General features: G+C 51.1%; 1 protein-coding gene across 1 annotated transcript in view; it reads right to left on the bottom strand.

The window, feature by feature from the left end:
* Positions 1-4,333, bottom strand: part of LOC149871222 (MLX-interacting protein-like) — a 28,542-nt gene extending 24,209 nt beyond the window's left edge. Inside the window, exon 1 of the mRNA XM_090032178.1 lies at positions 3,826-4,333. Within this exon, the coding sequence (XP_089888304.1) occupies positions 3,826-4,157 (332 nt within the window). The 5' untranslated portion in view covers positions 4,158-4,333. The remainder of the gene's footprint in view (positions 1-3,825) is intronic.
* Positions 4,334-12,119: the final 7,786 nt, after the last annotated feature.

The raw sequence follows: 12,119 nt of genomic DNA, 5'->3' as shown, positions 1-12,119 counted from the left end.
GGGCTTACAGAAATGTGGTGGGATTCATCCCATGACTGGGCAGTTAGCATTAGGGGCTATAGGCTTTACAGGCAGGATAGAGAAGGAAGGAAAGGTAGGGGCGTAGCGCTCTACGTCAAGGAGCAATACACATCCTCTGCCAGCAGAATGGGGTCAGAGGAGGGGCAAGCTGAAGTGCTCTGGGTCAAGATACAAGGGGGCTGTGGGGAGAGGGATTTAATGGTGGGGATCTACTACAGACCCCCCAACCAAGGGGAGCAGCTGGACTGGGAATTTTCAGGCCAGCTTGCAGAGGCATTTAAGGCAAGGGATGTAGTTGTCATGGGTGATTTAAATTACCCGGACATCTGCTGGAAGGAACAGTCAGCCAGGTCAGACCGTTCCAGGATGTTCCTGGCTGAGATACAGGACCTCCACTTAATTCAGGAGGCGCAGTCCCACCAGAGGAAATGCCCTGTTGGACCTGGTCCTGGCCACAGGCGACAACCTGGTAAGGGGTCTCCAGGTTCTTGACCACCTGGATGATAGTGATCATCGCTTGCTGGAATTCACAATCCAGCGCAGGGTGTCAAGGGCCTGCAGCAAGGCAGTAGCCCTAGACTTCAAGAGGGCCAACTTCAACGAGTTGAGGAGATTAGTGGGAGAGGCGCTGGGGTTCTCAAGGGCAGGGTAACACAGTGCCCAAGATGAGTACTCATTCCTTAAGGAGACGATACTCAGGGTTCAAGGGGTGACCATCCCAACAAGAAGCAAGGGGGCAGGAGTGCCCGAAAGCCCCCCTGGCTCACCAAGGGAGTCTGGGAATGCCTGATTGCCAAAAAGGCAGCATACACCCGGTGGAAGGGGGTGCTATCTCCAAAGAGAAGTATACCTCCTCTGGTTGGGCCTGTAGGGGGGCTGTCAGGAAAGCTAAGGCGGACATAGAGCTAGGACTAGCGTCCAAAATCAAAGATAATAAAAAATCCTTTTTCTAATATATAGGGAGAATGAAGAAAGCACCAGGAAATGTGGGGCCCCTGCAAGATTCTCTGGGCAATCTGGTGGTTGCGCCAGAGGAGAACACAGACCTCTTTAACCAATTCTTCACCTCCATTTTCTTGGGCAGGGACCAGGATTTCCTTACCGTGATGCAAGACGGACTCGAGGGGAACGCCTCCAAACCTCAGGTTGGGGAGGACCGGGTTAGAGAGCTTCTGGAGGGGCTGGATGAGTTCAAATCAGCAGGTCCAGATGCTCTCCACCCCAGGGTGTTGAGGGAGCTAGCAGGGGTTATTGCAGGGCCTTTGGCACAGCTTTATGAGCGCTCATGGTGCTTGGGCCAGGTGCAAGCTGATTGGAAGACAGCCAACGTGGTCCCTATCTTTAAAAAAGGGAGGAGGGAGGACCCGGGCAACTATAGGCCCATCAGTCTTACCTCCAACCTAGGGAAACTCTTTGAGAAGATCATCAAGGAGCACATCTGCAATGGGCCGGCTCCAGGGATGATGCTCAAGGGCAACCAGCACAGTTTCATTAGGGGCAGGTCATGTCAGACCCACCTGATTGCCTCTTATGATCAGGTCACAAAAGCATTGGATGCAGGTGTCGCTGTGGATGTAGTCTTTCTGGACTTCAGCAAGGTCTTTGACACTGTCTCCCACCCCATCCTCATTAAAAAACTAAGCGACTGTGGCATTGATGCCTACACAGTCAGATGGATTGCAGATTGGCTGAAGGGTTGCACTCAGAGGGTGGTAGTGGACGGGTCATATTCGACCTGGGGAGAAGTGGGCAGCGGAGTCCCCCAGGGCTTGGTCCTTGGGCCTGCACTGTTCAATCTCTTTATCAGCGATTTGGACGACGGGGTGAAAAGCAACCTGTTTAAAATTTAGGGTTAGGTGAGCATGCTAGTAGGGCGGGAAAGACTACAGCAAGACCTGGATAAGTTGCAGGGGTGGGCTAACAAAAACAGGATATGTTTCAATACTGACAAGTGCAGGGTGCTGCACTTGGGCAGTAGTAACCAGCAGCACACTTATAAGATGGGGAACTCCCTTCTTGAGAGCACGGAGGCAGAAAGGGTTCTTGGAGTCATTACTGAATCCAAGATGAACATGGGCCGACAATGCGAGGTCACGGTTGGCAGGGCTAACCGGACGGACCTTGTCGTGCATCCACAGGTGCATCTCTAGCAGGGCCAAGGAGGTGATCCTCCCCCTCTGTGCAATACTGGTCAGGCCACAGCTGGAGTACTGTGTCCAGTTCTGTGCGCCCCACTTCAGGAGGGATGAGGACAACATTGAGAGGGTCCAAAGGAGGGCCACCCGCATGATCCGGGGACAACAGGGCAGACCCTATAATGAGAGACTGCGGGACCTGAACCTGTTCAGCCTTCACAAGAGAAGGCTGAGGGGGGACCTGGTGACAGTCTATAAACTCACTAGGGGGGACCAGAAGGGTTTGGCAGAGACCTTGTTTCCCCGAGCGCCCCTGGCATAACAAGGAATAATGGCCACAAGTTGTTGGAGAGTAGGTTTAAATTAGACATCTGTAAGAATTACTTCACAGTCAGGGCGACTAAGATCTGGAACCAACTTCCAAGGGAAGTTGTGTTGGCTCCTACCCTGGGGGTCTTTAAGAAGAGGCTTGATGCGTACCTGGCTGGAGTCATTTGAGCCCAGTTTTTCTCCTGCCCAGGCAGGGGGTCAGACTTGAAGATCTACAAGGTCCCTTCCGACCCGACTTCTATGATTCTAAGATTCTATGATAGGAGCTAAGGTCACCAATTAAGGACAACAGCTCCCACTCTTTCCCAGATCCCACGACCCACCAGAGACCTCAGCTGGTGGCTCCTCCTTTGGGGTCATCACCAGGGTGCGTATATGGAGTGCTTTACCTCAGCAACCTGTCCCTGTCCCTGTCCTGTCCTCCAAGAGAAGAGGAGAAGTCCCTGGCACACACCTACCCCAAATGTGCCAGGCTGCAGCCCCTCCTCAGCCTCCTTTCCACCCTCCTGCTGAGGCTCTGGCTGTTCTGCTTTTATTTATGCATATGTCCTGAGCAGCAGCTTTTTATTTATGCATATGCCTGTAGCCCCACCAAGCCCTGGGACCTACTGGTCAACCTCCTCCTGGGCCTAGCTATATATCAGACCAGGAAGGAGGCTCTGGCTGGGAGGGTCCCCAGGGACTACAAGGCCATTTCTCTTTCCCGTTTGTTGCCATCTCTAGGCAGAGTATCACTGGGCAGGATCTGCTGTCCCCTTGGATTTGTTTCGAGGGCCAGCGGGTGCTGTCCAGCATACCCTGCACAGTGACCCCCCTTGGCTCTCTAGCTACGAGCCTTTGACCAGCACCCCCATTCCTGTGTTCATTATTTTTTCTCCCCAATAATCTCTTGTCTCCTTTTCTGTAGCCTCCACACCTGAGGGAGGCTACCAGATGACCTTGTGGGCCCAGGCCCACGTCCCTCAAGGTGACAAACAGGCCTGGCTCTGGCCAAGCACGAGACCAGGACAGAGGCTCTGGCCAAGGGGACCCAGAGGAGCTGCCTTCCTCTTGCTCCTTCACTCACATCCTCGGGCAGCTTCACGGGTTGGCGCCTGCAGGCTCCCCAGAGTCCTTCAGAGGTGCAGGCGCTGGCTGCATGCTCTGCATGACATCTCCCCCCCGGCTGCCTTGTTACTCACCCGCCACCTCACTCCCTTCCCTGCTTTTTTTTGTATTTGTCCCACAGAGGTGCAGCAGCCTCCCTGCCCAGGGGCGGTGGGTAGTTTCTTCGGTGGCCCAGGCCAGGCCGGCTCCTCACCGGCCGGCTGGGCCACACCACTCGTGCCCGCGCCATCACCTGTAGGCCAGCGTCATGCACTCGAAGAGCCGTGTGAGGGAGGCGTCGATGCTGAGGGCGCCGGTGCTGCGCGGCCCATAGCGGTAGGTCTGGCACGTGCCCTCAGTCACCGTCAGGAAGTCGTAGGTGGCAGCACGGGCAGGGCCCCGCGGCCCCCCAGGCCCGGGCAAGACTGCGGCCCGCGGGCCGCTTCCGGGGCCCCGCGGGCCGCCTCCGGGGCCCAGCTGGCCGCCCCCGTCAGGGCCCGGGCCCGGGCCCGACTCGACTTCGGCGTCGGCGTGCGGCTCCGACACCATGAAGTGGCCGCTGTGGATGATCTGCGGCCGCGACATCCCGCCACGGGGCAGGCCTAGCGCCCCCCTAGCAACCGCCCCGTACCCATGGCAACGCGCTCCCCCTGTTGCCAGGGCAACCGAGCCGGGCCCAGCCCGCACTGCAGCCCAGGAGCGGCAGAGCCAGGCCTGCTCCTGCTCCCGGCTCCCATAGCAACAAGGAAGAGGCGCACGGCGTATGAGCATGACGGGGGTTGTAGTCCTCCCCTCGCTCCCTGGAAAGACGCAAGACGGCGCCCGAGCCGGGCCGTGTTCGCACGGAACTTCATTTCCCAAGCTGCCCCGCGGCGGGCGGGCCGCATGCGCCGGCACCAGGGGCCGCGTAGGGCCTGCTGGGTAGCGTAGTTTTTTTTAATGGTGCTGGAGGCAGAGGTCAGTGTTGTCCGCTGGCCTTGTACAGTGAGTGTAGAATTAGTGCGAATAGAAGTTTTCAGAGTATACAGTAACTCTGGAGGAAGCTAACTGATGCAGCATTTACAAAACCCAAGTCACTCTCAGAGTCTTAACCGATTTCTGGGTTTGCTGCTAGCACTTCCTTATGACTGCTCCCCTTGGAATAAGGAAATAGCCTTCAATGTTGATAACTCAGTTCTCACTCACTCATTGGTGAGTTACAGTGAGCAATAAAAAGTAAATAATAATAAGAATTATTTGCATGTGTATTGGATTACTTATTTGCATATTTTTCAGTGTGCGGTAGTCTTTCAGCAAAATACACTAATTGTGAGCTTTCAATAGGAGAATTTCATATTTAAGACCTGGCCACGCTGCCCAGGGTCGGGGTAGGCAGAGGGCATTATATGGGGATTGGGGAGGGTGCTCACATACCCGCGTCCTCACTCACTTCCTGCCCCTTGGCTCAGGATTGCAGCTGCTCAGGACCAAGCCCGTGGAGGGCTGCTCCTCCTCACCTCTCCTAGGCACTCACCCCCTCACACTTCAGTGTAGAAGTTTTACACCAATGTTATCTTGGCCCACACACTTTCGCTTTGAGGATCTGATGTCCTTCAATGCCAAAGGGTGTGTATGCCAGCCTGCCCTGGACACAGTGGCAAAGGGGGCAGTGTCAGGCCAGCAGCCCCCCTGGTGCTATTTTTATGCCCACCCCACAGTCAGAACCCAATCACCACCCCATGCTTTGTGATACTACTGGCAAACTCTGTGCTGGTCCCAGTGAACATCCTGCTGCAGACCTCTGTAGAGCTCTCAGTGAGTGCTTCAGTGACTTTTCCATTTACATTATTTGTCCTCCTACAAAGTTCATCATTTTGGAAGAGTGGCCCAGTGCACACAGAGATCTGATCCACCTGCCTTTGATATTTGTGCACTTTATTCTCAAATGGTAAAACCAAGCCCAAGTCACCTTCATCCCTCTGAACATGCATGCTACTGAGGGTATGCAGAAAAGGAATACACAAAGTGAGCATAACAACATGCTTATCACAGCATGCTGCAATGACGTAAGTAAGGTTACATCTGAAACACTGGAGAAAGCTCCTACAGGGCCCCATGGTGGCTGTGGTCCAGGTGACTCCTGCCAACTTTCCCCTAGGGTCCCTTGTCCAACTCCATCTCTCATGGTGCCCAGGCCCCATCCACTTCTCAGGGAGGCAAGATAGTACATGCAAACAGGCGTGTGATTGTGGTGCATGGGAGATGTAGTCTGGCTGGGGAACCCAGCCAGTCTGCAAGAATGGGGGTATGAGGCATATCCGGTGCAACTCCCAGGGGGTACTGCTGTGGCTTTTCTCAACCAACGTATTTTGGTGTTTGGCTGTTGAGATTTTGTTTTTACAAGAAATCACTGTTTCCTACAGAAAATCAGTGCTTTTCAGGATGGGGGAAATGTTTGGCCGTAGACCCAGCTTTCCCCCAGAAAGGCGGTTTGGGTGAAAAATTCCATCCAGAGAATTGAGTGGGGGTGGGGGTTAGCAATAAATGTCCCAGCTTCTGCCCCATGAGGTAAAGAGGAATGCTACTACTGGCAGCTGTCCCATTGCAGCACGCTTTCAGGCCGCTAGGGTGTATCACAGCCATGTACACTAGGCCTGTGGTTCCCTCCTGTCTCACTTCCATACACCAAATACTTCATCTCCGCAACAGTGAAGGTTGCTAAGTGACAACAACACAAACAACCCCTTCATTTATAAAGGACAAACATTTTATAGCTAGGAAATAATCAAGGACTTTTTAAATCTGACATGCTGTACTGGAGCTGAACAGCCTTTTTTTCCTAAGGACAAAGAAATGCATGTTTTGTCCCAGCCACCTTAACTCTGACCCACAAAACACTGATGTTTGTTATACATTATTACTTATTATTTATATTCTGTCAGATTCTCTCGTTCCATGTGCTGCCGAAATATGGAATAATAGGGCTAGAAGTGACTTCAGAGATCACATAGTCCAAATGCCTGAACAACAAACAATCATCCCCGTTCATGGGTGGATCTAGGGTTTTGAAAAGGGGGGTGCAGATAGTGTGGTGCATCATTCATCATACATAACACAATATACACAATTCCCCAAGTAAAAAAACAAAAAACCTAGAAGCTTTAGTAATATGCTAGGGGCCTAGCTCTATATTATTCAGGTCAGAATTGAAGCAAAAATAAATATAGCTTTATTGGAATGTGAAGTAATGTGCTATAGCATACATTAGGCATAAAAAGGCACAACAAACTAGGCGAGGTCTTGTTTCTTTAGTTCTGTTTTCACCTGAACTAAATGCACATTTGTGTCAGATTCACAGAACAGTCTAGCCTTCTTGAACATCTTGACAGTGCAAGTTATTTCCACCCCGGAGCTGATGTTTACCTGAGTTAAATTTTTCACACCTGAGTTAATTTTTTTAGCCAGAGTTAAAAACAATCTTCAGGGTTGTGAAATACCAGGAGCAGCTAACAGAGGGCAGAATTGCAGAAGAAAAGCTAGCTTGACTAGTGGAACAACAAGACCATTAAAAAGGAGAGACGGTCGTTAATACCTGTGGAACCAGGAGTTTAGAAGTTATCAGGTAGCTTAAAATGATCTAGGAAGTTAAATGACTCCCTTGCTGCTACCTAAATAGAAATTATGCCAGGTAGTTGGTTTTAAAACTTTGGATAAACCAGAAATAAAAGTGGGGGCGGGGGAGGGGATGCAACTGCACCACTGCACCCTCCCTCCCCCCTGCCCTCCCGGATTTGCCCCGTTCCTATTTACATCAAGTGTCTGTCCAGTCTATACCAGAAAAAAAGAAAAAGAAAAAGTACAAACAACCTTCTCATGCAACTACCAGGCCCAATGCCTGCAAACATCAAGGACACCCTAACTTGCAACAGCTAAAGCAGGGGCACAAGGGTGCTGTCAGTGTCCTGCCACTACAAGGACAAAAAGTAGTTTGTTAAAATACACTCAAGAAATCCAAGCAAGAAGACCACGCTCCTCTCTACAAAGGAGAGCAAAAACTGCCAGAGTCCATGTTGATCTGGCCTTGCTTTCCATATCTAAATTGTTTTTATCTTTAGCATTCAAAGGGGAAATAAGATCCATGAATTTGCTTATTAAACAGCGGGATTCTGACAGTCCTTTGCAACAATAGTTTCCTGAGAACTATGTGGTTCATGCAATTTTATGAAAAAAGGTAGGATTTTATCAATGTGTGGCAAAAGATTGTACATAAATGGGCCCACATTTGAAAGTGGTCAATATGTATCAGCCTAGGATTGTTGTATTTCATTTTCAAAGGTCTTTTGAGGTCTGTGGTTTATTGCTTGAGGTTCCTAATGGAAATACCATCTAGCTGGGGTCAGCCAAGATGGCAAACACATTCCTCTGAGTTTCCGGAGGCGAGTGAGGGTATTGCGTGGGCAGCATGGAGTTGAGGGCTTCTTTCATGATTAGCTTCCTGGCTTTCAAGTGGTGTTAGGTGAAGGAGAAGCGCATTGGCAGCACTTAGCAACCTGCTCAGCCAGCTTTTGAAACAAACTGCTTTGCTTGTGGCATTTCCAGATAGATTTCTTGTTTTAAAAACATGATATTTTCCTTTCTCTCTCTCTTGCTGTCTTTTGCCAATGCAAGTCCTGCTGAAAAAAAGCATGAAATAACGGGATGGAAGGAACATTCGGTTATTAAAGCCAAAGTGCTCACCACTTCGACAGTGCCTCCTACGAAGCCCTGCTTTGTCAGTGCACACTTGGCAATCACATTCCTGTTCCTAATTGTTTATTTCCATATAAAGTAGGCGCGCTGGGCAGGCAGCACGGGTCCATGGTGACAGGAGCTGTGCAAATATTGAACACACTAAGCTGGCAGCTTAGCCACCAACAAAACACCAGGAGGGCCCAGCCTGCTTTCACTGCAAATGAGTCCTAGCAAAGGTAGTGCTGGCTTCATGGCTGGAAATAGGGGCTCTAATTAGCACACACCTCATTGTTACTACTGGTACTGCGGTAGCAAACAGAGGCCCGGAAGGCAGATTGGGGCCCTATAAATGCTGGGTGCTTCATGGACATACAAAGACAGTCCCTGGTCCAGAGAGCTGACAAGTTAACCAAATGGTGAAGGGGAAGCAGAGAAGGAAGGTGACTTGGCCATGGCCACACAGCAGGTTGTTGCAGAGTCAGGCTTAGAGTGCCCATCTCTGGATCTCTGGTCTGGTGGCCTGTCCCCTACACCCAGACACAATGGTGAACAGCAGCAGCCTAAAACCCTAAACTGAATTGCAGCCCTGCTGTCTTTCTCTAACTTAAATACTTGGAAAGGCCAGTTGGCAAGCCCAGCTCAGTTTTGCAGCTGTTGTCACTCAAGGTAGACACTACAAGTGCCAGATGCAGTTCAGGGGGAGGCCTCTGTAGTACACTTCTTGGGTGACCTTTGGCAGAACCTTGCTGCTACCAGCAGACTGGCACTGTGAACCTCCTGCCCCACAAAGCGGTGCCAGGATGAATTAGGGTTCCCGGCCACTGGCGAAAAATGTTAGCCTCTTGCTGAGGCAAGATGGCTCCAGCCCCACCACAGATGTCTTGTGCTTGAGTCAAGTCACTTAACTGCCCCATGCTCTCTGTCTCTCCATCTTTAACTTTGTCCTTTCCTGAGTGACTTATCCCATTCAGCTCAGTGGAGGAAGGACCATCCTTTCCCCTGCATGTAGGTGTGGTGCCTAACAAATGGTTCCTAACAAAGGATACTTAACAAAGGGTTCCTAATTGACAAGTTACCTTCTACTGAGATGGTGGCAGACAGGGGCAGATCCAGGGCAGGCGCAGTTGTACCCCTCTGATTCCTAGTCCATACAAAGTTTAAAACCAACTGTCTGGGAGTGGCAGCAGCATCTTTATTCTGGCAGCAGCAACAGAATCACTTGACTTCATGGCTCATTATAACTCACCACACCATTTGCACCCCCCCAGAGTCTTCTTTCATAGGTGTTAACCACCCTCTCTTTAAGTCTTGATGTTCCCCATATCACACTAGCCTTTCTTTTGCAGTCCTGCCCTCTGTTAGCTGCTCCTGATACTGTAACTCCAGTTTCACAGCCCTGCAGGTTGTTTTTAACTCTAGCTCAAAGCATTAACTTAGGTATGGAAACCTTAACTGGAGTGAACATTAACTCAGGGGTGGAAATAACTTTCAGTGAAGCATTGCATGGTGCTCAAGAAGGGTAGGCTGTGTTTTATGAATCTTTATGAGATGTCGATTTCATTCTAATGACTACAGGACTAAGGAAACAATGTCTTTTGATTATTTGGGCCTGGTTTATTGTGTTTTTATTTCTAATATATGATACCACAAATTAATACACATTCCAATAAAGTTATATTGTTTTTGATTCACTCTGAGTAATACAGCCCTGGGCCCCTACCTTATCATTAAAGCTTCTTGTTTCTTTTGAGCTAGAGAAAAGTGTTTTGTGTAATATGTGAAGAGGTACCATGCCATCTGCACCCTCCCTTTTCAAAATCCCAGCTCTACCCATGGTGACAACCCTAGGTCTGGGTCTTCACAGCAGGCTTTTGTCCCAGCCCCTGGCTCTTGGAAGGGTCTGCGTGCATTGCATGCTCTTTTGATCTGGGGTCCCATGGCAGGGCATCATTGTTACTCCCTGCTCGTCACTCCTTTCTGGGATCAGGCAGGGCCTGGTAACCCTGGATCCCCCAACATCCATTCACTTGAGTCACTAGTGAATAGTAAAAGGGTGACTGAACTGCTGAGAGCGCAGAAAGCCACCCACCACTGTAGGACCAAGGACCTAATTACCTCCCAAAAAGATCATTAGAGGCTGTGGGTAATTATTAGCACCTGTGTGCTTTCTTTCCTTCCCTGAGTGGAGCAGGGACAGTTGCTTGCAAAGAGCTTTGCTCAGTGGGCAGGTTAATGGGCTGACTTAGGAGCATCTGCAAAATAGGGGTAAGAATCAGTCTTTCTCATCTTTTGACTGTTTGCTCCATGGAGCAGGCCCTGTCTCTCCCTAGGTGAATGTACAGTACTTGCACAATGGGGTTTGATTGAAATCAGAGCCTCCAGTACCTGCTGCCATGTACCACATACTGCACACCTTCCCTGAGGTCCACGGTGGGCATGGATGGGCAAGGCAGGTGGGCAGGGGGTGGGGCACTATACCCCAGTATGACTGTTTTTGGTTGCATCTGCACAGCTATGGGCAGGCCAGGAGTTGCATTGCTTTGTGCCCATTCCAGCCTCTCCTTTCCTTTTCCTTGCTGGGGGTCACTGTCAAGGACTGTCTCTGCCTCTCTTTAGCCTTGAGGGGCCACCTCCTACCAGTTCAAACCTCTGTTACTAACATTAGACCACCAAGAAGACACCTTCCCCACTGTGGCCCCTCACAAAGGAGAAGTCCCCTACCCATACGTGTCCAGTCCCCTTATGGTCCCCTACAAGCTCTTCCCTGTTTCTGCAATGCCTCGCCGCAGTTTAGCAAGGGCCTAGATGAGAGTGGGCAGAGACTGGTTCCCATCACACGGGCTTGCTGCTGGCTACTTCTGCCTGTACCTCTCTTATTGCAGGTTGCTATCACTGGGGGCAGGGGTCTCACTTTTGTGAGACACAAGAAGATGGGGAGTGGTGTGGGGGGGGTCAGAAGCTGTGACTGGGGACATGCTACTATAGTCCAAACATGAGCAACTGGTGCTGCCTTAGTTGGGGGGGGGGGGCACATGCCCGCCCCCCCATGACCAGTCCTGCCAACTGGGGGGGAAATTCCCCCCAGCTGATCTCCCTGCACAGGGGAACTCCCACAGCTGATCCTGCTTCTGGGAGTGGCTGCAGTGATCAGCTGGTGCTTGCAGAGGGGGCACCGATGCTCCCATCTGCCCACCCTGCCCATTGCCTAAGCGGTGCTCAGGGTACACCGGTGCTCTTAGGGGGTGCACGTGCACTCCCTACACATCACCACTGGTCCAAACAAATAATTACAACTGGTCTGGAACTCAGGCCACCTGGGTCCTATTCCTAGTTCTGCCACAAGCCTCCATAATGATGATGCCTATATACACAAACACACATGTGCAGTGCACCCCTCCTGTGTTCAGATCCACAGGTGATGAGCGAGGAGACTTAGGGATTAGTGCTGTACTTGCACTATGCCTTAGGGTTTATGGTACCATTAAGCTCTCTTGTATCAGAAGTTAACAACCATATGAAGATGCCTTCAGAGGAATAGCACCTTCCTTTCCCTGTACAGGAGTAACCCCCACTTTATGCTTCTCTCCTGGGGCAGCTGCAGGGTGCCATCATCTTTTCCACCATTTGGCATGGACATCCCTCAGCATCCACTCCCATTGATCTGCAGGGGCAGATGGGACAGTGTGACTACCCACAAGCCCCAGCCTCCCACAATAAGGCAGATCCCAGGCTCCCAGGGCTTCAGCAGGGGCCTCCCAGCCTGGTGTCTCATCCTGGGACATCAGGGGAAGAGAAGCCTCCCGCTGGGAGGTGGGAGGGAGAGGCTAGAGCCAACTG

This window comes from Crocodylus siamensis, chromosome 2, assembly GCF_052110815.1.
Source record: "Crocodylus siamensis isolate JL-2025a chromosome 2, ASM5211081v1, whole genome shotgun sequence".
In the NCBI taxonomy this organism is placed as follows: domain Eukaryota; kingdom Metazoa; phylum Chordata; order Crocodylia; family Crocodylidae; genus Crocodylus; species Crocodylus siamensis.
Note: the sequence above shows the minus strand (reverse complement) of the source record. Positions and strands in the feature narration are given on the sequence as shown.